At 57.7% G+C, this 24,380-nt stretch overlaps 6 protein-coding genes across 6 annotated transcripts; all 6 read left to right on the plus strand.

The window, feature by feature from the left end:
* Positions 1 to 1,492: 1,492 nt before the first annotated feature.
* Positions 1,493 to 4,498, plus strand: JKF63_07418 (uncharacterized protein; the record flags this gene model as incomplete). Its single annotated transcript, XM_067903357.1, has 1 exon — positions 1,493 to 4,498. One exon carries the CDS (start codon positions 1,493 to 1,495, stop codon positions 4,496 to 4,498), a length of 3,006 nt encoding a protein of 1,001 aa, XP_067759667.1.
* A 951-nt stretch (positions 4,499 to 5,449) lies between these two features.
* JKF63_07419 (uncharacterized protein) lies at positions 5,450 to 8,620 on the plus strand (the record flags this gene model as incomplete). Its single annotated transcript, XM_067903358.1, has 2 exons — positions 5,450 to 6,490; positions 6,593 to 8,620. The coding sequence occupies 2 exons, from the start codon at positions 5,450 to 5,452 to the stop codon at positions 8,618 to 8,620; spliced, it is 3,069 nt and encodes a 1,022-aa protein (XP_067759668.1).
* Positions 8,621 to 10,407: 1,787 nt separating this feature from the next.
* On the plus strand, positions 10,408 to 11,910 carry JKF63_07420 (uncharacterized protein; the record flags this gene model as incomplete). The annotated part of the gene is made up of 1 exon (XM_067903359.1): positions 10,408 to 11,910. One exon carries the CDS (start codon positions 10,408 to 10,410, stop codon positions 11,908 to 11,910), a length of 1,503 nt encoding a protein of 500 aa, XP_067759669.1.
* A 1,226-nt stretch (positions 11,911 to 13,136) lies between these two features.
* JKF63_07421 (uncharacterized protein) lies at positions 13,137 to 16,577 on the plus strand (the record flags this gene model as incomplete). Its single annotated transcript, XM_067903360.1, has 1 exon — positions 13,137 to 16,577. The coding sequence occupies one exon, from the start codon at positions 13,137 to 13,139 to the stop codon at positions 16,575 to 16,577; it is 3,441 nt and encodes a 1,146-aa protein (XP_067759670.1).
* Positions 16,578 to 17,116: 539 nt separating this feature from the next.
* Positions 17,117 to 19,642, plus strand: JKF63_07422 (uncharacterized protein; the record flags this gene model as incomplete). Its single annotated transcript, XM_067903361.1, has 1 exon — positions 17,117 to 19,642. The coding sequence occupies one exon, from the start codon at positions 17,117 to 17,119 to the stop codon at positions 19,640 to 19,642; it is 2,526 nt and encodes an 841-aa protein (XP_067759671.1).
* Positions 19,643 to 20,651: 1,009 nt separating this feature from the next.
* JKF63_07423 (uncharacterized protein) lies at positions 20,652 to 22,691 on the plus strand (the record flags this gene model as incomplete). Its single annotated transcript, XM_067903362.1, has 1 exon — positions 20,652 to 22,691. The coding sequence occupies one exon, from the start codon at positions 20,652 to 20,654 to the stop codon at positions 22,689 to 22,691; it is 2,040 nt and encodes a 679-aa protein (XP_067759672.1).
* Between the last annotated feature and the right edge of the window lie 1,689 nt (positions 22,692 to 24,380).

Below are 24,380 nucleotides of genomic sequence, written 5' to 3' on the forward strand. Positions count from 1 at the left end.
AAGAGTCACGGCTCTGTGGGGTGTATGTCCGCATTACAGATACGTGGGGGATCGACAGGAAAGAAAAAGTAAAGTGGGGGATGGATGGAACGGGCACCCACTCACCCCCCTTCCTTTGCTTTCCTGCCCCTCTGGTTATGCGTGTGTGTGTGTGTGTGCACGACTCTAGAGTCACAAAAATCATTGGAAGCAGAGCACAAGGTGAACAAAACACGTACACACACACACACGTATATACATGTAAGTGTGTGTGTGTACGTGCGTTATATATAAATATTTATTTATATTAAGTCTCTTGTGGATAACCGTGTAGTTTATTTTATTTTGCCCGTTCTTCGTGTTACAGCCTCCCCCCCTTTTTTCCTCCTTCCCTCCCCACCTGCTGCGGTGGCTGCTCTTTCTCATGATCGTCTCTTCCAGTGCCATGGGTGTGTGTATATGTGTGTAGGGTGGGAGGTGGGAGGGAGGGAGGGGGAGGGTATTCATACACCCACCCACCCACCCCCCAACCCTCCCCTTCAAAATGTGTGTGCATAACATTTCAATTTCTTTTTTTTATTATTACTTTTATTGGATGTGTTTATCGGTGGATGAGAAAAGAAGGGCGATGTGGGGTGTCCTTTCTGGCTTCGCTGTCCCCTCACACACACACACACACTCGCACTCATCACACATGCCTTTCCATTGCACATGTGTCTAGTCAGCCCTTCTTTCTCTGTGTTTTTTTTTAGTTCGAGTGCCTCTGTCTCTCTCTGTCTCTGTCTCTCTGTGCATCGCCTCATCATTTAATATGCTGGTCTGCTTATTTTTCACACACACACACACACACAGTCTGTCTCGGCGTGTGCATGTGCGTGTGCGTGTGTACATCCGAGTACCGCGCGTGTTGCCTTTTTGTGGACCGTGACGAAGTCAGACACGAATGTCTCCATCATGTCTGCCTTTTACCTCCTCCCCTCCCCCTTCACCTGCATCACACTCATCTTGATATCTGTACACACACACACACAACTATGAATATGACATATTCAAATGTCAACTGCCATCATAATATGTCAGTGATTTCCCTTTTTTTTTGATAGTAATTCCACTGAGAACACCTCCACCGGTGAGGGGGAAAGACGTCAGCTTTTTCTTGTCAACAGCCCGCACCGCTGTCATTCACCTCGATAAGCTTGTATATATGCACATATACATGTATAGATAGAGTGAGAGCGAAAGAGACACTTGCAAGTTATTTATGCATCGTTCCCTGCTGCCGCTGGTCTGAAACATGGCACTCCGTGGAGGCAGCGGCAAGGTCGCTGCCGCTGCCTCTTCGCCGCCGTCCTCTATGTCCTTCACACCACAAGTAGCCTCACCGCTCGCCATCGCGCCTTTCTCCTCGCCAGTGGCCAGCCCCAACTCTTTCAGTGGTGGTGCAAGATTTTTTCCAACCTCGGCAGCGGTGCCCCCTACAGGACTGCTAAGCTCGTCCAACGCACTCGAGCTCATGCGCACACATTACCTCTACGTCCGCATGCACAAGACGCGCTGGCGCTACCTTCTCTTACTAGTACTGGTTCTCCTCTTCTACTCTCAGTGCAGCACCCTCCGCGGGCAGTACACGAGTGGTGGTGTGGGGGCTGCAGACCTTGTGTGTACTGGAGCTGGACGCTCCTCGAAAGACCGCTGTCCACATCTCGGTGCAGTCGGTCCAGGTGCAAAGACTCCAGGTGTTGGCAATGCGCTGGGGTTCAAGGCCAAAGACAGTTGTTTTCACCGCGAGGAGCCGTCGCTGATCGCGCGCTTGCTGAGAGGCTCGGGTTCGACGGTCGGCCGCCTGGACCTGTGGGAGGTGGAATGGCGAGCCCCGTCCAACCGGACACCACACTCAACTGATGCCCACTATGAGCGAGGGCTCAACGTGGCGATGCCCAACGCCTCCTCTTTGTCGTTGGCCCGCAATGAACCGCCATGGACAATCGACACACAATGTGGGCTCTTCGCGACATTATCACGTGGTGTTGCGTGGCTGTCAGGCACTCTGTTCAGTCACAAAGCCCCACCGTACGAGCGGGCTCTGAGCGCCTTCTTTCGCGCTCGGCAGGGGAAGACGGATGTGTTGCCGAGTTGTTGTCGGGCTCGCGCCATTCACAGGAACGTCCAGAGGGAAGTAAGCAACTACTATGCCTTCACGCGAGCCTTTCAGCTTCGTGTTCCACTCTTGCTGTACTACAACCGGCTGCCCGTCTATGCCATGATGCAACACCTGCGGCTAATGCGGCTTCGCAACTATCAACTATTGAGCTACATGGGGCGTGACCACGCCTCGCAGGTGCGGACCGACATGCTGAAGGACAGCGTCGCCGGCAGCCCAGACCTCCACGCACGGCAACTTAACTTTGAGCTTACACGGCTGTCGCTGGTCTTTTATCTGCAACGACTGCACCTGCGCGCACTGCGGCACGCGGACTCGATGCGACTAGAAACGCTTCACTTCTTGCGCTACCTCAGCTCCACCATCCCTGTGCTGCGCACGACGTGGGTGGGGCAAGACTACTGCAGCTGGCCCGGGGTCTCGTGTGTCGTTGTCCGCGTCCCGCTGAACTCGCTGATCGATGAGGATCACCCCGCTGTCAAGGCGCTTGTGGAGGAGATCTTCTCCGTCTGCCGTGGCCAGCAATGTCGACAGCGGCGCTGCGTCGCGCCGTCCTGCTCGGCCTACACACGTCATCTGACACGCCGACTGTTCACTTCGGCTGCGCCGGGGTATTGGGTCAAGTGGGATCGCAAGGACGATACGGCATCGATGGATGAGCTGATGGGAGAGAGCGCCCCCTCCTCACCGGGTGGTGCCTCCGACTCGAAGGTGGTGCTGGAAGCGGCGGCAAGTAGCGCCTCTCCCGGCAGCAGCAGCAGCAGCAGCAAGACGGCAGCGTCACCGCATTCCCACTCCTCCACCCATACAGGCACTCGCAGGGACACAGGAGGCCTCAGCGGCGCAGATGGGGAAGCCCGCTCGAACCGCCGCACCGCTACCGCCTACAAGCGGTCCGTGTGGACGGAACAAGTGTTTGCGTACGAGAACCCGAACCTGCTCCTGATGGACCCGGCTTTGCTCGTCGACATCGATCTGCAGAACCTCGTCCAGGAGGTTCTACAGCCCAGCGAAGGCGATGATGATGCACGTGCGTCCTCCACGACGTCCACATCCTCCGATTTCATGGACCCCCCCTCAGACTTTACAACACCAGAATACGCCGAGGCCGTCGAGCGACCACTCGTCGGCGATCTCTTTGCGATGCAGCGCTCGCTGCTCCAGACGATTGCCGAATCGGCGCCGCGGGGCTTGCGGTACGGCAAACAGCGCAGTGGTAGCTCCCAGGTGACGATCCCATACACCTTTGTCCGGGTGAACCTGGCGAGCATGGGGCTGCGTGGATACTTGTCGGACTTCCACCACACCGCGTCCGTCTACGATGAAAGGAAGGATGCCGCAGCTGTGACCACAAGCTGTCCCAACGGCAGCAGTAGCAGCGATGGCGCCAGCCACAGCCAGTCAGCAGCGGAGAGAGACGTGCTCACGCCCCGTTCCGACGTGTACTGGGGCCGCCTCTCATTCAAACGCATGTTGCGGGCTCGAAACCTGTCGTCTGCCTCCCCCACAACTCCTTTACGGCCGCTGGCCTCTGTCTCGGCCATTGGGCGCGAACTGCACCGGGTGCTGCGTCGGCTGGAGAAAATTGGCCAGCGCAACCACCACCACGACCTCGCCACTTACTTCTCCGAGGTGGCCTCGCTGGCCCGCTTCCAGAATGAAGAGTGGAGCCCCTACCGCTGGCCAGAACCAATGGCCACCATCACGAAGGATCTGACCCACTCCGCCACGCGACGACTCCACACCATCTTTGAAGACAACGCTCTCTCCATGAACTCGACCGACCCAGTACACAACATCGATCACAACGTGAAGGTCTTCGGGGAGCTGAACCCGCGTTTGATCGGTCTCTTGTCGCTCGACATCTCAGCAAACCCGTTACTGACGCATCTGTTCCCCCTCACATGGTTGTCTATCCCGTATCTGCAGCGGGTGCACACGACCGGCACGTCTATCCTGACGCCACCGCTGCAGCTGCAACCACGTCTCTACAACCAGAGCAACTACTGCCCTGTATACTCTGCACAGGTGAGCGAGGACATGAAGGTGTACACCGAGGATGCGACGCGCAAGAAGCGCCGAAGGGACGCGGCGGCATCTGTGGGGACGGCACGTGACAAGGCTGAAGGGCTCTCTGTGACGGCACGCAGCCTTCACGATGAGGACTTCATCGGTGCCATCGTCATGCCGCCCTTCGCAAAGATCGACGCCGTGTTTTCCATGAACACCCCAAGAGAGACTACGTTTGAGCCACAGGACGGCCCCATCACGGGCTGGTGTAATCTGGACTGCTATCGTCAAGCTGTCCTCGATGAAGGCTTGGTGCAAGGCTTCAAGGCCCTCCTTGGGCTGCAATAACTAGTAAGCCTCGGTATTACTGCCTCGACCTTCGCTCCCCCCCCCCCCGCCCACCACCACCATCACCACCACCACCCAACTCTTTTTAAGTCCAGGCTCGCGCCTCGTGCACAGAGCTACAAGCGTGAGGATTTCTACGGAAGGGGGAGGCGCCGTGCAAGTCGTCAGTCCTCCTGGATATGTGCATGCGCGTTTTTTTGGGGGGGACAGCGAGGGCAAGGGCGAGGGAACCGAAAAAGAAAGAAACTCGATCGACAAGTGTGTGGACGCACGGGGGGGGAGAGGGAGAGGGAGGGCCTTCCCCCCCTCTCACATTCCATGACCTCACTGTGATGTAAGGTGTGTGTGTGTATTCTAGTACCCGAGCGTGCTTGCGACAGGTATTGTCATAATGGACTGTGTTATCCATCACCGCTTCCATGGTCGAATCGGCGGTGATGATGATGATGGGGCAACAACAGAGAGAGAGACTCTACAGCCCTTTGCTCTCTCCCCTCCGTCCCGTCCTTGCCCACCTGCTGTACGGTGCACCACATGGTCACTCCGCAGCGCCATACACATTAGACTGAAAAAAGGAGGGTTGGTGCAACACGCACTCCTCCTCCTTCTCCTCCTCGCCCCTCCTTCTCTGGGTCATGTCTACCCACAGCGACAACACTCGCTCTGATGCTGTCATCTCTCTGCCCACTAATCCCCCCCCCCTCCCCCGTGAGCGTCAACAAACCAACTATACGTCACGATTGTGTGATCGCTAGCGCACCTGATCTTTCTCACGGCACATATCCGACCCCCCCCCTTCCACACACACACACACACTCCTCCTCCATAACACACAAAAAAAAAGGCTGTACACACCAGAAGCATTTGTGCATGGGGGAAGACTTCTCTGTCTCTCTCTCTCTCTCTGGGTGTGCGTTCCAGGAAAGAACGATGCTCCTGTCTCTGTCCTCCATGGCGTCTCCGAACCCCATTGGCGGAGGGAGTCGTGGTGCCCTCATTGCTGGGCTGGAGGATGACGACGTTGGCGTTCCGTTAACCCTGGAGACGCCAACAGAGCAGTCGACGGCGCACGCGCGGCTCACGCTGCTGGAGAACGCCATTCGAGTCGCCATTTCCAGCACGGTCCCTGGTAGCGCCCCGGCTCCGTCACGTGTGAGGGCACCCGAATCGAAATGCCCGACGAACGCGTCCGCAGCCTCGCCAAACCCACCGCCTCTCAAGTCTCCGCTAGCCGAGTTGGGTACCCCATCAGACATCATGGAAACACCCACAGGCGCCAGCGAGCGGCTCAGCACGCTGCACGACAATCTGCTGCGTGTTCGGAACCTCATGCAGCAATACGAGGAGTCCTCGCAGCGCATCATCAAGGTGCACCTGATCCCCTCCCCCGAGACGGGGGAGCTGATCCTCGGGTCGGTGGCCATTCCAACTGAAGACGCCGCCAAGGGACAGAAAAAGACCAACGCGCTCCAGAACAGCTCAAACTGGGCAAACGCCAACAACAACGGCGGCAGCAGCAGCAGCAGCAACGTCCCCGTGAATGGAGACGGTAAGCAGGCAGCAGAACCACAGAAGACCACCCCATCCCTGCACCAGCGCCGAGCACTTGCCAGCGACGCTGCCCTCGCGCACTTCTGCGGGTTGCGCATTACTCCCGATCAGCTGCTCTTGCCACTTCGACCACCACCAGCAGATCCGACGGGCGGCTCAGCCACCCTGCTTGCCCAGCAGGGCATCCACGCCAGAGATGTGGACGCCGAGAACTCGGCGAGCGTTAATAGCGACGGTGGAACGAGTCGCTGTACTGGAAACAGCACCCGAAAGGGTCAGGCGGCTTCTAGCGCGAGCTCCAAGGTCATGTACGGCTACGCTGCCAGCAACCCCAAAGGCCGCCAACCATCCTGCATGCTGCCGCCGCAGCATCGCACGAATGTCGAGGCCGCCCTGAAAAGCTACGCGGAGTTCTTCTACAAACCCCCCATCACATCATCGGCATCGGCATCGGCACCGAATATACTGCGCTCGGAGGCCATCGGAACGCAGTCGTGCACAGCACCGGTGTCAATGGCCTGTGCCGCGTCCTCACAGACGCCGGCCGCAGCCGTCGAGGTTGTTCAAAGCCTGGAGGGGCTGCAGCAACAGGTGGCGGCGCTGCAGCGATGTCGTTTGTTCTCTTACGAAGCACAACTGAAAGCCGAGTCTGCGGATAGTCCATCTAAAAGGGAAGGCGTTGGTAGTTGTGCGAGTGGTACTACCCGTACCACCAACGGAAGCGCCGTCGCAAGCAGGACAGCGATGGACAATGTGCAATCTGCCAATCCCAGCTGGCAGCACGTACATGTCGCCGCTCAGCATATGCAGAACAGCCTCACCGCACTGCAGACGCGTTGGACGCGAGAATCAAACTACGCCTGCTGCGGTAGGCACTCAATAGACCTCGTACATGGGCTGCAGAGCCAGACCCAGCTGCTGATCCGGCAGCTGGAGGAGCTCCTCTCAAAACCTGTCTTGGAGGAAGTGGGCGAGAACACTCGCGAAAAGCTGCGGCGAATGAAGTTCGACGTCAAGGAAATGCAGCAGGCGCAGGCGGAGGCCATCGCCAGCGGAGACATGCAGCACTCCGAAGAGCTCTACTACGAGCAAACGTCACTGGCCGAGTCGATGGCAGAGCCGTACGACGAGCTCGAGGCTAAAATGGTGGAGTACGGTGAGACCTGCATAAGTGCTCCTCTGAAGAACCTGCTAAAGCAACGCGACGCGCTGACGACCTGGCTGACGCACACTATTGAAGAAAACTCAAAGAAGCTCTCGGAGGTGGACCAGGATGTGAATCGAGTGAAGGAAAAGCGGCGAGCCGTGGCACAGGCACGTCGCACACAGCGTGACAACATGTCGACATACCAACATTGTTGGAAGAAGGAGTGGCAGAAGAACAGCGACCAGCAAATGGACTGCTACCGTGCGATGGAGCAGCTGGAGAAGCAGCTGCTGGACCTCCAGAAGGCTCAAATCCTACTCGTGGACGACTGGATTAGCCGCGTCTCCCAGGAGCGGCAGAGAGAGGAGGATGCGGCAGCCTTCGCCTGCTTCGCAGACGCCAGGGCATCCAGTCTCGCCGAGACGCAGCGCAACCTACAGGCGGTTGTGGACGGCCTCCGGGAGTTCAACAGGGGTGTGGACTTCACCTGCGGTCACACCGAAGCCTTTGCCCGTGAGGTGCTGCAAGGTCACCTGAGTGAATCCCAGTTGGCGCTTCGCAAGGATCGACTAGAGCAGTTTCGCATCCTCTACTTCACCCTTGGCGATCTACGCTTCAAAAAGATGCGCAATGCGGAAGAAATCCAAAAGAAGGTGGAGTATTATGCGCTGCAGCAAGAAGTCGCCATGGACGTGCTCAACCCGAAGGCGAAGGAGTTTAGTCGGGCGAAGCAGCGCTGGGAAAGCGCAAAGGCCGAGGCGCAAGCGCAGATCGAGGCGCTCGACCGGCGAAGTCAACTCCAACTGGAGGCCTTCCGGCCAACAGAGAACCTGCTTCGCCAATCCGGGGTGGACTTTGTGTCTCCCGAGGAGGAACTAGCGAGACGCATGCAGCAACGCTCGCAGAAACTGCTGGAGTATCAGCAGCAGATGGAGGAGTGTATGGGCGTGCGGCAGACCACGACCCCCTCGAACGTGGCCTCAGCTTCGATGGACGTGCTTTCTCGCAAGAGTGCTACGAATCGGTTCTCCAGCGCAGACCTTCCGACCCCGCCGCCGCGACTGCAAGCGGTCGAATCAATGCAACCCTCCACACGTCTCGTGGACCGGGGTAATAAGGAGAGCACTGGTCAGCTGCCTCCCATTCGCCGGATCAATCGTACGTATCCACCACCACAGCACGCAGACAGCAACAACGGTGAAGATAACACGGCGCTCGCGATGACCGGGGAAGCATCGGTAGCCTCGACGCGAAGAATGATAGCGACTTCGGCGTCTGCCGCCACCGCGGCCCCCTTGGCGAGTCTTCACTCGACGGAAGAGCGCATCATGCAGGATGTCTCCAAGACGGCGATGGTCAATCAAGGCGGGCGTGGCACCACCAGTAGCGCAGCCTCCAACAAATATAAGTCGAAAAAACGTTGACCTGATGCAATGTAGTGCAACTATTGCGCGTCATACACGCACACACACACACGCACTCTTGGGGGGAGAGGGGGTTTGGGGGGGGGAGGGATACCGAAACCCTTCGTTGTGTACCTGTGTCTGTGGGTGTCTCCAAATGCATAAGTAAGCGTTATACACACACACAAAGCCCAGCTCACTCGTCCACACCTCCACCCGATGTATTCTACTCTCTATCGCACACACCACCACCTTTACCTCCATCCCCTCTCGCTCATCCCTACGTACGCGTGGTGTCGGTGACTGTGTGCGTCTGGTACGTCTGTGTGTCGGGGGGTATCCTGACACACACACCACCTCCCAGTATCCTACGAAAGTTCTCACGGCGTTGCTGCGCCATGTGCCCCTCTCCACCCCTTTAACCTCCTCACCGCTCGCCGTGCCTCTCTGATATCACCATCACCCCCTCCCTCCACCCCTCTGTGTGTGTGTGTGTGTGTGTGTGTGTGTGGGTGGGTGTGTGGGTGTGGGTGTGTGTGTGAGAAAGGCTAGTGGGACGGAGGGTAACGGGAGGGGGGGGGCAAAGTTTCCAAGAGGAGGGAGTAAAAAAAACGAGAAATTTTTTAATTTTTGTGTCGTTTTTTGTTGTTTTGTTGTGTTTTTTTTTCCGATCGCCTCCATAGGGAGGGGAGAAGGAGAGAAAAGGGGGAGGGGAGGGGGAGACCAATGGTCGTTACCGCCATCATAATCACCCAATAAAAACCATGTACAATTTTCTCGGCTGTCCCCCTGTCCTCTTCTTGCTGCGTGTCTGTGTGTGTGTGTGTGTTTGTGTTGGGGTGAGGTGGGAAGGGGAGAGGTGAGGTGAGGTGAGAGATGAGATATAAAGAAAGAGAGAGGAAGGAAGGGGGGGGGAGAGGAGACGTGGCCGCGTGGCGCTCACTTTAGCAGTACGTCACGTGCTTCCCCCCCCTCCCTCCCTATATACTCTTTCACGCAGGTATCTTACACACACCAACACACACACACACTTCCCTCCCTCCCCCTTTTTCATATACAAACATATGCCAATGTATCTATGTACGTATACGTGAATATATATATGTTACTTTTCATGAGTCAAGCGTTGTTGATCTCAACCCCCTGTCTTCTTTTTTTTCCTGTCCTCGGCACTCACCCCCCCCCCAGTGGGGGTGAGGGTCAAGTGGGGGGGGGGGGCCGACAACTGTGCAAAACTTCCGTGTCATCTATGGTCGATCATAAGCCGTTCTCATATATATATATGCATGCACACGTGCTCACCGATAGGAGTGAGCGAATGGCCTACCCAAATGGGGGAGGAGAGAACTCGATACACACAAGGTGGTGGCGATGTCGATGTATTTATCTGGGTGATGTCTTCTGTGCAGAAACCCACCTCACCTCACCCCCCCCCCACACACACACACACCGGTAGCCCCGCCACCCCCTCCCCCCCCCCACACTCACCCTCCCAATCCTCCTTTTACTCATCGACTGGAGCATCCTGTTGCCTTTGGATCCTCTCTCTCCATTTTTTTTTTGGGGGGGGGAGCGGGGAGCGTACACAGACACACACGCACCAGATGAGCATCATCCCATGGTCCCGGTTCTCCTCCCCTCATATACTCTCTCCTCTCCTCTACCCTCTCTCCCTACGCTTTCGCAACACACACACACACACACACACACTCACAATAGAAAAGTAACAGGGAACAGCAAAAACACTGAGTTTAACAACAGACGCTCGCCCACCGACTCTCTCCTCTTTCCTCTCTTCTAGTGCCCGCATGTCGTACGCCTCCTCCGCCATCAAGCGGCTCAGCAACGAGTACCGCCGCCTGCAGAATCCGGAGAACCGCGTCCGTGAGTATTACGTCGCGCCACTGCCAGAAAACATTTTTGAGTGGCACTTTACGCTGCGTGGCCCGGGCGGGGATGACAACTCGCTCCCGTACAAAGACGGTGTCTACCACGGCGCCCTCATGTTCTCCCGATCCTACCCGCTGGAGCCGCCAGACATCATCTTCTTCACCCGCAGTGGACGCTTTGCCGTGCATGAGAAAATTTGCTCCACGATCAGCAGCTACCACAAGGAGTTGTGGCAGCCCACGTACGACGTCGCACTGACGCTGACGGCGCTGCGGCACTTCATGGCCCAGGAAGACGAGTTTGGCGTGGGTGCCTTCCCGAAAAATATGGTCCCGCTGGCGACCAAGGTGGCGTGGGCCGCGGACACGTGGTCGTTCAAGTGCGAGAAATGCGGAGCGGCGACGAAGGATGTGTGGGAAACGCATATGAAGATGCACCCAGAAATCTCACCCGAGAAGGAAGCACAGGTACCGAAGCTACCACCCGCCCTCGGGGAAACGACAGCAAGCGGCAGTGCAAAACCAGAGGACTCGGAAAGGCCACACGACGCTCTGGATGCGACGCCGTCATCGGCTCCCGCTTCCGGGGATGCGACTGAGGTAGTCGCTGAAGCCGCAGACGCTGCACGGAGCCAGAGCAAGGCAACCAATGATAGGCGATCCTCAGCGGTGACGACCTCTTTGATGCTGGTGCCACCAACGTCACCGCCACCAGGCGCCCTTGGCACTCCCCATTCCGTCGCGGACGCCTTCGGAGCGGCACACAGCGCTGGCACCTCCACCCCCGGTACCGCACCGCGAACGAGTCCGCACACCGCCCCCCCTTCCGCAGAAGTGACAGCGAGTCGCGATGCCTGCAGCTCATTCATACCACCCGACCATCACAACACAGCACACGCCTCCAGACCACCGGCACATCGGGAGACGGAGAAGAACGAAGCGATAAATGAAAGGGAAACCGCGCCTGCGTTCCTCACCAACGTGAACGCCACTAATACGATGCGCTCGCCGCCGATGACGCTATCATCACCACCAGACACAGAGCTTGGTCATCGTCAGGACACCGGCCACGATGACCCCCTTTCACTTGGGGCTCCTCGATATGAAGCAATGCTTGGAACTACATCCTTGGAGAAGACGAGGCAACCAGCGCCGTCCCCCACTCCGGGAAATGACGCTGTGGAGGCACCCGGAACAGAGATGCTGGACTCTCTCTCCACACCAGAAACAAACCCTGCGCCCCCGCCCCCGCCGCAGCAGCAGCTGCAGCAGCTGCAACCCACGCAGCACGTCGTGTTCAGTCTACTGATCCTCCATGTGTCTATACCTATACACCTGATCGACCGTTCTATCATTGTGAGCCTCCTCCTCGTGGTTTTGATCCTGCTGCGTCGTGGCATCTGCGGACTCCTAATGAACTAGGGGGGTAGGGAGGGCTTTGTAGTCGAGGACAGTGACGGGGGTGTGCGTGCTTGTGTGTGTGTGTGTGTTGGGGGAGGGGGGAGGGGGGGAAGAAGGAAGAGTATGATCCTATAACCCACACTCTCTAAAGACAACCTGTCACTGCAATCGCCGAGGTCTATTTGGGGATGGGGGGAAGAGGGAGAGGCCTCCTCCTTTGTTTTTTCGATAAGTACGTACTTGTGCTTCTGCTTGTGTGTGTGTGTGTGTGTTGGCTTGACGTGTTTTTTGCCCGCGGTCTCTCTCCCTTCCTCCTCCTCCGCCTTTCCTCTCTTTTTTGTTTTTTTCTCCCACGTTTTTCCTCGTCTATTTTTGCGGCTTCCAGCCTCAACTCCTCCTCTCCTCTCATCTCTGAACATTTTTTTTTACCTGCCCCCCCCCTCCCTGTCTCCTCCCCTCTCTCTCAATGATTGTGCTTCCATCATCAAAATACCCTCCCCCCCCCCCAAGGAGGGGGGGTGTGAGGGGGGGGAGGGTATAGGGGAGAGGCAACGTGACGTGCACCAGGGTGTGATGATTACAAGCATGGTCAGACATACCTTCTTTTTGAACGCGTTCATTCTGTCATAGGATACACACATACATGAGATACAAGTATGGCCATCCCCACCCGCACGCCCATCTGCAGGGGTTCATCACCTGGTAGTAGTGGTGGTGGTGGTGCGGCAGCGTCCAAAGCAGATGTTACACAGATATATGTTGCCTCGGTACGCTCAATCAAGGCCTCTGTTTTTCCGTAAGACGCTGCCACCACACATCATTCAGGGGGGGGGGGGCATTACTCTCCCAATGTTGTTTGACATCACACAAGTGTGCCTAATCGAGTCCGCTGCTGCCCACCTTCACATAACCCTCACATGTCCTTCTTCGATCACACACACACGCACATACACACACGCACACACACACGCAGGTAAACAGCTCCATTTTTGGCGAAGGCACCGCTCAGTGCCGGTGCAATCATCAACCACACACACACACACGCGCACACACACACACACACACACGCGCGCGATCTACACGCAATTTGGAGGCAAATGATGAAAGTGAGTGAGCCTGGCAATGCATTAACGGGCGGTGTCGTGTCCCCTAGGCAGCCACGAGTGAAGCCGCACGTTAGCAGGCCGCTATCATTTGATATGATGAGTGCATCGATGGAGACGTGGCGTTGCGGTACCGAGCGCATCATGCAAGAGTACTTCTCAAACCTTGTCAAGATTGCTGTGGAGTACCTGGACCTCCGCAATCCCGGCGACAAGGACTGGCGCAGCAGCGGCGTGGCAGAGGCGCACTCAATCATTGAAAAGCTGCGACGAGAGAACAGTGAGAATTTGGAGCTGGGTGTAGAAGCAACAGACATCAAGGCGGCAGAGATGGCGCTGCTCCAACAGCTGTGGGCTCATCAGCACTTCCAGCACAGGTCTAAGAGAACGCCGGCGGCGGAGGATGGGGCCGAAAAGGAGGACTGTGTGGAGAACCCATCACGAGTTGGGCCATCGACGGTGACTGGAGCCGAAAATGCAGCAGCAGCAGCAGAGGATGCTGCATCGAGTCTTCCGTGCAGCCTCGAGGGGAGTTCGCCCCCAAAGACGCCATCACGCCCGTCATCTCCCCAGAAAAATGTCATTCCTGAAGATTTGCTAGAGTTGTTTTGCATTGCACAGGCGCTGCGATCCTCTGCTTCTGGCCGTACGAAGCCATCTCCGCCCAAGGAAGCTGCGACAGCAGTACCGAAGCCCTTGGACCCCCCCACAGGCGGCTGCCCATCTCAAACGCCAGTGGCGCTGGAAGAAGATGAGTATGCGGAAGCCTCCAGGATGGCGCGACTGTGTTTGCACTACTTCCGCAACTTGAGCCCAACGCACGCATCGCCGATGCCGACCGCTGCCAGACCGCCATCTGGGAATGTACAGCAGCTCGTCAATGTACAGGTAAAGACGACCGAAGCCCCTAAAGGGGCGCAGCAGAAGCGGCGGTGCCACACAACCCCCTTATTGCGTCCCACCGCTGCAACAGCGGCACAGCCACCGCTCGCAACCAACAGCTCCGACCCCTTGTCGCCCCACTCCCTAAGCACCCCCGAAGCGTGGCGAAGGCTTATAGCACAGCACGACTCCTTGGATCGTGCTCAGATGGCGCAAGGCGACTTATGGAGCCTCCCCCAACCGCGTACCTGGACGACTGCCGCAGACGACGCCGCAGAGAAAAAGGCAAAGCACGGGAGCAGCAGCAATACTAACATCTCCGTCCACCACAACAACATGGACCGGAGAAGCGACGAGGCCTCCAAGCCAGCCAGTGAGCCTCCCTTTCACCCCACAAAGGGAAATGCCACAACGGACAACTCGCACCACCGCGGCGGCGCCAGCGACACAGAAAGAGTGAGGCTGCCGCTGCTGCACACACACGCGTCCTCCACACCGGCAGGCAAGCGTTCTTCCTTTTCTGTCACGCCACCTTTGCCACCGCCTAATTCCTCCTCCACCTCAGGTCCAGCAACAGGAACGGCGGCGGCACCACCACCACCACCACCACCAAAGCACAAGAATGGCGACAAGAAGGTGAAGAAGAGAGTCGGAGGCGGGATCCGTCATCGTGAGCTGCGGCTTCTGAACAATGCGGTGGTTTTGCCGCCGAACTATAGTGGCGAGCACGGTCAAGGACTCACGGTGGCACAGCTTGAGCATCTGGCGGTGTGCGTGTCACGAGATGGCGCGGCAGCGGACGACGATCTGAAGCGCCAGTACGACGCCGCAGATGCGGCAGCAGCAGAGCTGCACCGTCTGCAGCAGGCCGTAGCACACGTTCTCCTCGAGAACGTTCAGCTGGAGAGAGATATCTCCATCCTGAAGGTCAAATCGAATGCATGCGCGGGGGATGGCGAAGATGGGGACACGGACGGAGTTGACCAAGACAGAGCAGCCATTTTGTGGGAAAAGGGTCGATCTCAGGGTGACGGGGACCACCACCTCCAAAGTAACCGCCACCGCGGCACTGTCCAGGGCGGCGCTTGCACCGGGCCGATGTCCTGCGTCTCGACCTTGACACTCCCCCCAGCCTGCGCGGAAACTCGCATGCGGCATCTCATTCTGCCACCTGCGCCGATTCCGCTGTCGCGTGCAAAGCATGCGTTCCCTGTCGCCTCACTCCTTCTGCGTAGAACTGGGCCGGAGGGGGCGGTGGCACAGCCCCTGCCGCGGAGGCAGCAAAACGTGATGAAGGAAAGTGCGAAGCCGCGTCGGAAGAGCCCTCGCAAAGAGACGGCAAGCACCGCAATGGCGAGCAGCCAACAGGACCCGCGCACCATTCTAGAGGAGCTCCGCGCCGCCATTGCCAGCCGTCAAGCCGAAACGAAGCGGACGCTCGCCAAGATCGATGACGTCAAGATCCGCATCAAGCACCACGATGCGCTCATGAACGCCGTGGCAGAATATTGGCGACGCAACGCCGCCGTGATGAAGCGGCAACACTTTGCCGTGCGGTCGCAGCCGCAGTACGCCACATCGTCGGATAAGGTGACCCAGCTGGGTGACGATGGGGACAAGTGGACCTCTGAGAACCCCATTGACGACATCGCATCCTCAATTCTGTTCCGCGCTTCACCTGCAACGGGAAAGGACGCTGTTAGCACTGGCAGCAGCTACACCCCGCCTTCATCTGTGGATCGCAAACGTAGCCACAGTGTCACCGTCACCGGCATCATGAGCTCGCCAAGACACATGGTGAATCTCGAAGGGTCGCCGTCGCAGCTGCAATTGGCCCTCGCACACATGGAGGCCGTCTCGCCAACTCAACTGAGCAGCGCTCCTTCCTTTGACCTGCGCGTTACCTCACCCGTCACAGGCGAACATACGTCACCCCTACAGATGGGGATACTCTGGCAACGGCAGCTCGCTCATCCTCCCCGACGAGCGCAGGAAAGTGATTCAGCAACAAATATGGCAGACGCAGGGGACACCACCGACATCGGTGGTGCCACTGATGGGGCGATTGAGGGGGAAAGCACGCCGATACGACTCCGGTCAGGCGTTTGCGTGACACCGTTGGAGAACAAGCGCGGCGGCAGGCCACACCGCAAGGTGGTTGGACCTCTTCAGGAAGAGTTCCCGGCTGATGCTGCTGCTGTCCAGTCTTTGACACTAACAGACACCAACACCAGCGCCACGACGTCGCCCCACTACCCCGACACCATCTCCCAAACGATGGGGCAGTCGCCTATCGCCTCTACCGCTGTCCCCCTTGATTCCCCAGCTGCGCTGGAGAGACAGTGGGGCTCGGACACACATACGCATGACGTGCTCCTGGCCGCACAACAGCTGTTTAGCGCCATCCCCTGTGGCCCCTCAGGCAAACCCCTTTCATCTTTACCTACCACCTGTACCCAAGCGCACATGGCCAAGGCGGGACAAGACAGTGTCGATGGCAGCAGCCTCCCGTCTACCCATCATCCCCACCACAGCCGTGAAAGCACTGCGAATTTTAGTCGCCATCACCCCAGCGGTAGTACGCGGCGCGAGGATGATGAAAACGTGCTGAATGACGGATCGTGGCGCACCATACCCGCCCTTCATCTCGAAAACGTGGATGAAATCGCCGAGTTCATCTACAGCGTCTTTGAGCGGTCGTAGAAGCGGTGCATTGCATTACTGGCCACCACCACCACCACCACCACCCCCCCCTCCCCCGACACACACACACATGTACAATAAAGAGGTCAAATGCAACTCATCTTCGACCGCGTGTGATCGCTATACGGCCAACGGGCAAACTCAAAAAATAAAAAAAAGCGGCAAGAAAACAAAAAAATCAGGTGTTGATCACCAGGTGGCCATACCGCACCCCCGCCACCCCCCCTCTTCCTCCCTTTTCCCCCCTGTACGTGCAACTCCATGGGAACAGCACCACCGATCCCACCCCCCACCCCTCCAGCCTACCCCTCCACCACACACACACACGCACCAGACGCGCACATGGCAAGACGTAATTTCCTTTGTTCTTTTGATCATTCTTTTCAATGCGACGGCAGTCCACAGTAGCGGGGAAGCGGGGCTTCAGGGCTCCTCACCGAGATAAGCCTCCGCTTTGGTCCAGGCTGTTGAGGCGGTGTGTACTTTTTCTCGCCCTGCCATGGCAGCGCCCCCGTCTCGTAATAAGGCGCACCCATAGTATGAGTGTCTGGCTCTTACTGATTGCCATCATCTCTCTTACTGCATATTTGATTTGGACGTTGAACCGCAGCGAAGCCCTGGTCAATAATCCCGTCACGGCGGCTGTGCAAAACCCTCACCCCAAAGACGCTGGCCTCGGACAGCGGGCGGAGGCGATGGTGAAGAAGCAAAGAGAAAATGGCTTTTTAAGCACCTACTGGGAGATCGAGGACCGCACCCTGCCGCGACTCACAAAAAAGGCCCTGGAGTCGTGGTTTGACTACGGCCGACACGTGACAGCGTCCGCAATGTCGGTGGATGTCGATGAGGAGGTGCTGGCGGCGCTTGCCTGGGACACCGACGCCCTCAACGACGACGCAGACGCAGACCTCTTCGACAGCCTCTCTTTTCTCTACCCACCAGCACAGCAAATCCGGTACTACCGCGCAGCGATGAACACGATTCTGCGCCACGGTCCCCGTGTTGGGGGGTCGAAGCGCGACACCCTCCTTCATCACCTCCTCGACGAAGGACTGGGACGTCGAAGGTATGATGCGACACGGCACACCTATCACCACCGCACCTCACCGCCGCACCTTAGTCTGCGTGGGCAGGAACTGCTGGAGAAGACGGCCACTGCGTGGCCCGACTCACCGCACCTCACCGCAGCACCGCAGGATGACACGGCGGGCCACCGGGTACCGGGATGGCGATGGTCGTTGAGCTGGGATAACTTCACTGCAGACATTCCCATACCCATCGAGGGGAGCTCGCGAGTGGAGATGCAGAACCTCGTCTTTCAGTTTCCTGGCGGGTCGCAGTTCCGCCGCAAACAACAGGCCGCAACCGCACGAGCAGCGGCAACGGAGGTAAAAGCTGCACTCGACGAGTTCGTCGGCAGCGTGCCGAACCGCCAGCGCACCCGCGCTGAAGCTACCAAAGAAGTACTCAAATCTGAACACCACCCGGCTGACCTGGCCGAAGAGACTGTGTACTCGCAGGAGACCTTTTTGCGGCAAGTGCGAGACAGCGTCCCATCTGCCCCCCTCTCTGCTCTGGAGCGCGGGGTGCCGGGCGCGCGGGTTGCCCTGTCACCGGCGGCGAATGGTGTGCGGGTGCCACTGAAGCCGAGCCTTTCCGCGCCCGCTGCCGAACCGGTGACGCAACAGCCAATGAAGCACGTTGTGCTCGCCGCGCACTGGGACTCGAAGTACTTCTCGGACACCACCTTCCTCGGTGCCTGCGACTCTGCCATGCCGATGGTATTTCTTCTGCGCACCATTAAAAATATCGCCGTGTTGACTGACGTGGCAGAGGCACTCGCAGAATCGTACAAAGTGGACCGGGTCGGGGCAACAGGCGATGACGCATCGATCGTGGTGCCCGGGCTCACGAGCACCTTCCGCAACTCCACGACGGAAGCAGAAGTGCGAGAGCGACTGGCATCACTCCTCTCACCAGCCCATCATGCGCTTCTGTATCAATACTTCTTTGCACGTCCCTACAGCGTCGGGGAAGAGCCACCGAGTCCTCTTGAGGCGGGCATGCGGAACCACCCAACAAAAGTCGAGGTAGACGTGCGCACGTGGCTGGACTGGGTGCAGCACCTGCCCATCATCTCTGTCATCCTATTCGACGGCGAGGAGGCGTACAACGAATGGCTCGGGGATGACAACACGTACGGGTCTCGGCACCTGGCACGACGGTGGCGCAGCACCCCCTCGGTGATGCGGACGCGTTACTCTGGCGGCACTCAGTCTCTCTACGATTCAGTCGACCTTTTCGCTCTCTACGACCTCATGGGCCCGGCAGGGACGTCCTTCCACAATATATTCCCAACGCAAAGCGGCATCATCTATGCAAGCCTGGCGCAGCGCGAGACGGAGCTTCGCCACCGAGCAATGAAGTACAGCTCCGCCATCTCCGCGGAGCTCCTGTGGCGGTACCACGAGACGAACACCTCGCCCCAGGCAGGAGCTCGTCTGAAGGCCGATCCTTTTCTTCGCGTGCTCGGCCCCTCGCCACATGCGTCTGTTGCAAACCTCAACACGGCCTACATTCAACGACTGCTGACAAGGAACGAGTCGCGCCCGTCAGTGGCATCGCTTCCGCGGACGTGGCTCATGTACGGTGCGCCGCACGAGATGCACACACTCCACGGCGTCGCTCGCTCCACTCAGGACGACATGTACGTGAAGCACTTTGAGCAGCTGCGGGTGTATGACAGGCTGAAGCGGGAAGTCGCCGCCCGGAGCGACTTTGATGCAGAACTGTATCTGAACAGCATCAACACGAACATTTTCTTCTCTCCATCAGGACAAGAGGACCTGCGGCGCAGCCGCATCACACCCCTTATCGATGACGACCACAAGCACTGGCTAGACACGCAACGGGTACTGCATCTTATCGCCTACCCCTTCCCCGAGTCTTGGCACACGGCCAAGGACGACGGCAGCAACGTGCACGACGGTACGTCGACGGATCTAGCAGGACTGTTGTGGTCCACAGTGCTAGAGCTGGGCGACTACTGGACGCGTAAGGAGTGAGTGAGATGGATGCAAGAAGTAGAAAGGGGGTTGTGAGATGAATTTTTTTGGGGGGGAGGGAGGGGGGCAAAAGAGAAGAACGCGTGACGTCGATTCACCAGAGTTTCCATGGCCACAGTGGGTGGGGAGTTCTTGTGCTGTTTTCCCTTTTCTTCAGGTTGGCTGGTTATCCCATCCTGGACGGGACCCCCCACCCCACCCCACCCGACCCCGAGACGCCTCTGGTGGTGGAAATGGGGGGGGGGAGGGTTCAGAACGCCGTTGCCGCTACGGTTGTCGGCGGTCTGATCTTGAATGACGATGTGTTGAAGCAACACGCGACACGGAGCATGGCTTAAGCCCATCCCGCCTGATCGCCACTGCCTACTGGCATGGAGCGCCTGAGCCAGTCCACGAGAGATGGCCCACATGGCCATGTATACGAAGCGTAGACTGCTCTCAGCTAACCGAGGCAGCATTTCTGTAGAGTCTGCTTTTGACGCGGCCGCCTCACCACCACCACCCACCCTCCCCTCCACGTGATGAACCCGGGCAAATGGTCGTCCGGGTGGCGCGTTGTAGGGGGAAAGAAATGGGGAGGGGGGGGAAGGAGTGGCATTGGTTATACCTGTGTCTGTGTCCTATTTGATGGAATCCTCTCATGGGAAACACAACCGAGAATCAGAAGAGTTTTTATTTCCAAATGTTATTATTGGCGCACCGCGACTCTCTCCCAGGGTTGTTCTATTGTCTACACGCGCACACCTCCTCCTTCCCGTCACTTTCTACTCTTCTTCTTCCCCACCACCACATCGAACATCCCTAATCTCTACCCCGCCCCCCCCCTCCCCTTCACACACACACACACCATCACACGTTTTGGTGGATATTGGTCGTCGAGACAGCTCCTTCTTTGCGTGTATGCGTCGATTATCCTTTGCCCCCCCCCCTTCTCTCAAGATATCGCCCCGTATTTTTTCTTTTCTGTGTCTGTGTGTGTGTGTGTGTGCGCGTGCTACGGTAACGCAACATGACGGACAAGGCTATGTACGTTACCCCCCGTGCGGTGCCGTACTGCACTCTGGCCATCGCCAACGCTTTCAAGGAGCTCACTCCTAAGCAACGCCTCTACGCTCATCACATGATGGCGGCGGGATGGTGCGGCACGCCGGTGGTGGCCGAGCAGCTGAGCCCTGAGTCCCTGCCGCTCCTGCGGTTCTTCTTCACGCTCCTCAGTGCGCAGCCCCTGGACACCTTCAAGGAAAACTGCACAAAGGCTGGAGTCGACGCGGATGAGGTGAGTCAATTCCTGGAGTACTTCGCGATGGTCTACTCAAACATGGGTAACTACATATCCTTCGGCGACACCAAGTTCATTCCATCGATTCCAAAGGAGACGTTCGCCAAGATCGCGGCAAGCGCGAAGGGATCGCCTGGGGTGGATGCGCAACTGCTGGATGCCATCTACGATTTGGGGGAGGACAAACTCACTCTGGACTTCCCTCCCAACGGCATCACGCGGTACTACAGTCCGAATGTCACCCGCGAAGACGCTGTCCTCGCAAACGACTTCCTGGCGTCAAAGAAGATGGACGGCGTCAACACGCGCGTGTTCAAGGAGGAAGACGGCACCCTCGTCATCCGCGTCGCTGCGGCGAGGGAGAAGACGGTGCCGGCGGAGGAGTTCAAGGGCCGCTCTATCGCCATGTACTATGGCGACTACAAGGAGGAAATGGCCCGCGTTGTGGCGGAGTTGCGCAAGGCGCAGCCGTACGCAGAGAACGAACGGCAGGTGCGCATGATAGACCACTACATTGAGCACTTCGAGCATGGTGATGTGGATGCGCACAAGGAAAGCCAGAAGGTGTGGGTGAAGGATGTGGGGCCGACGGTGGAGACAAACATCGGCTTCATTGAGTCGTACCGCGACCCCTCCGGTGTGCGGGCAGAGTGGGAGGGCTTCGTGGCGGTGGTGAACAAGGAGCAGTCGAAGATGTATGGTGCGCTAGTGGCACAAGGCGAGAAGTTTATTGCCCAGCTTCCGTGGGGCAAGGATTTTGAGAAGAGCGTCTTCGCCAGCCCCGACTTCACCAGCCTCGATGTGCTGGGCTTCGCGTGTGGCGGCATTCCATCAGGCATTAACATCCCAAACTACGACGACATCCGCCAGACCGTGGGCTTCAAGAACGTGTACTTGTCCAACGTGGCGGGCGCGCTGACCTTCAAGGACAAGCTGAAGTACATCACAGAGGCAGACTGGGTGCTATATAAATCGAACTTTCTCGTCGCGGTCTCGGTAAACGTCGGCATCCACGAACTGCTGGGCCACGGAACGGGCAAGCTCCTGTCGGAGAACAGTGACGGTACCCTCAACTTTGATAAGAAAACGCTGGACCCCATCAGCGGCCATGTCGTGGACACGTGGTACAAACCCGGGGAAACGTACTCGAGTGTGTTTGGCGGCCTCGGCAACTCCTATGAAGAATGCCGCGCTGAGGCCGTGTCGTTGTACCTCTGCCTGTTGCCGGACCTGCTGGAAATTTTCAACCTCAAGACGGTTGAGCAGCAGCAGGACGCCATCTATATTTGCTGGCTGAACATGGTTCGCAACGGCCTGGTCGGGCTCGAGTTCTACACCCCGGAGAAGCAGCAGTGGCGCCAAGCTCACATGCGAGCGCGCTTCTGCATTCTCGAGGCGCTGGCGCGTGCGCCAAACCCGATTGTGCGCATCACCGAGGACGCCAATGATGGCGTTATCATCACGCTTGACCGCGAGCGTATCGCCACGGACGGGCGCCGTGCAATTGGAGAGCTGCTTGTGAACCTCAATGTTAACAAGGCGACGGCTAACGTGAAGCGCGGAACCGCTTACTTCGAAAACATGACGACGGTGAGCGACAAGTACTTGCACTACCGCGAGATCATCATGACGCGTCGCCAGCCCCGTAAGCAGTACGTCCAGCCGCACACCTTCATCAGCGGGGAGACGGTGGAGGTCCATGAATTTCCCGGATCAGTCGAGGGCGTGGTGGCGTCCTTCGTCACCCGCCACCGCGAGATTCCTCTTTAGTAGGGGAGTGTCTTCCTTCCTCAGCCGCCTCAGCCACGGAGAGGCGAGAAGCGGCGGCACATCCAGTTGGACGCCAGCGTGTCGTTTTTCCTTTTGGATCATGCCTTGATTTGGTCACACACACACATCACCACCACCACCACCACCCGCTTTGTATTCATAGCAGAGATGCGTCCGCGTGTATGTGTGTGTATGCATACATACACACACACATACATATGCATATCGCCCTACCACGTCTCTCACCACTCAACGGTTTACTTTGACACAAATTCATTTTCTATAAATGAGCGATGTTTCCTCTTTTTTTTTTGTACGGTGTGCGGTGTCACACTCCTGATGTGGGCGGCTGGGTGTATGAGCGCTGTCCTCCCTCCCTCCCTCCCTCCCCCTCGCTCTCTTGCGATTTCCTTTTTGCTGTCTCCCCCTTCGGTACCCACACACGCGTGTATATATATATATAAGCTATTCATGGTTCTGGCGCCGTAAGCTCACCCACAGGCAGTGAACAATGGCGAATCCAGTCTTTGTCCCCCCTTCCTTCTCTCTCCCCCCTCCCCCATACTCCCTTGCGCGTTGTTCATGGGCGCTATCACCCCCACACCAACTGAAGCCACAGGGGGGGGGGGGATGTCCGCACAGATGATTAACTGGGGATTCGCTCGCGTTGTGAAAAACACACGTCCGCTGTCTTCTTGTCTTTACGGGCCTTTTTTTCTTTTGATCGCGCGCATACACCTCCGTCATTATATTGAATGGCATAGTTGTAGCCGTCCCTCCCTCCCTCCCTCCCCCTCCCCTCCGGCCCATCGCACCACCTCATTGCGAAGAGAAAAAGGTGATGCAGTTGCCCTCCTGTCGAGGTCATCTGCTCTATTGCCTTTGTGTGACTTTCGATCGTAATACACAGAGAGACATCTCTGTGTGTACCTCTGCGCGTCGCATCCCTATTTCCCATCCCCCCCCCTCTTTTTGGTGCGGGGGACATTGGCTGGTTTTTCTACCTTCTCTGGGAGATCAAGTCAGTCCCACCCACCCACCCACCCCCCTCCCTCCCTTGTTTTTCTTTTCCCTTTTTTGGAAGACCATTAGTACATCGTCTTTTGTAGATCCACCGCCAAATGCGCAGGCAATGACGCCCCCAGACACGTGCAGCGCGTGTGTGGCGTGTGCGGTTCACCTGCCACCGAACAGCGAATGCCTCCCCGTTGGGTACCCTCATCCCCATGTGTTGTGTTTTCGGTATTTGAACGAGTGGATACCGAGCTTTCGGGGAGGAGGAGGTCTTGAGGCCCTCCCCGCCCCATGCACACACGCGCGGACGCTCTGTGGATAGAGCAATCGTCGTAGCACGACTCGATGCAAAAAGTGAATGTGCAGAACCACGTACTTGATACCTCAATGGCAACTCCTCCCGGGTCGCTTGCGCCCAATCGTATCGATACATTTTCCCCACCCCACCCCTTTTCAGGACGAGAGTCGTGGGAGTAACCACCGCCACATCTGCAGAACCTCTCTTGCAGGGAGGGATTATCCCCCCCCCCTCCTCTGTGTGAGCAAGCTGCTTGGCAAGGGTCCACCCTCCACTCCTAATATCTGCCCACAAACGGTGTACGGTGTCTACCCTCTTGATCACCACCTATTCGTGTCGTTTGATACTGCGTAGATCTGCTTGAGGGGGAAGGAATT

Source organism: Porcisia hertigi, chromosome 5 (assembly GCF_017918235.1).
Source record: "Porcisia hertigi strain C119 chromosome 5, whole genome shotgun sequence".
NCBI lineage: Eukaryota > Euglenozoa > Kinetoplastea > Trypanosomatida > Trypanosomatidae > Porcisia > Porcisia hertigi.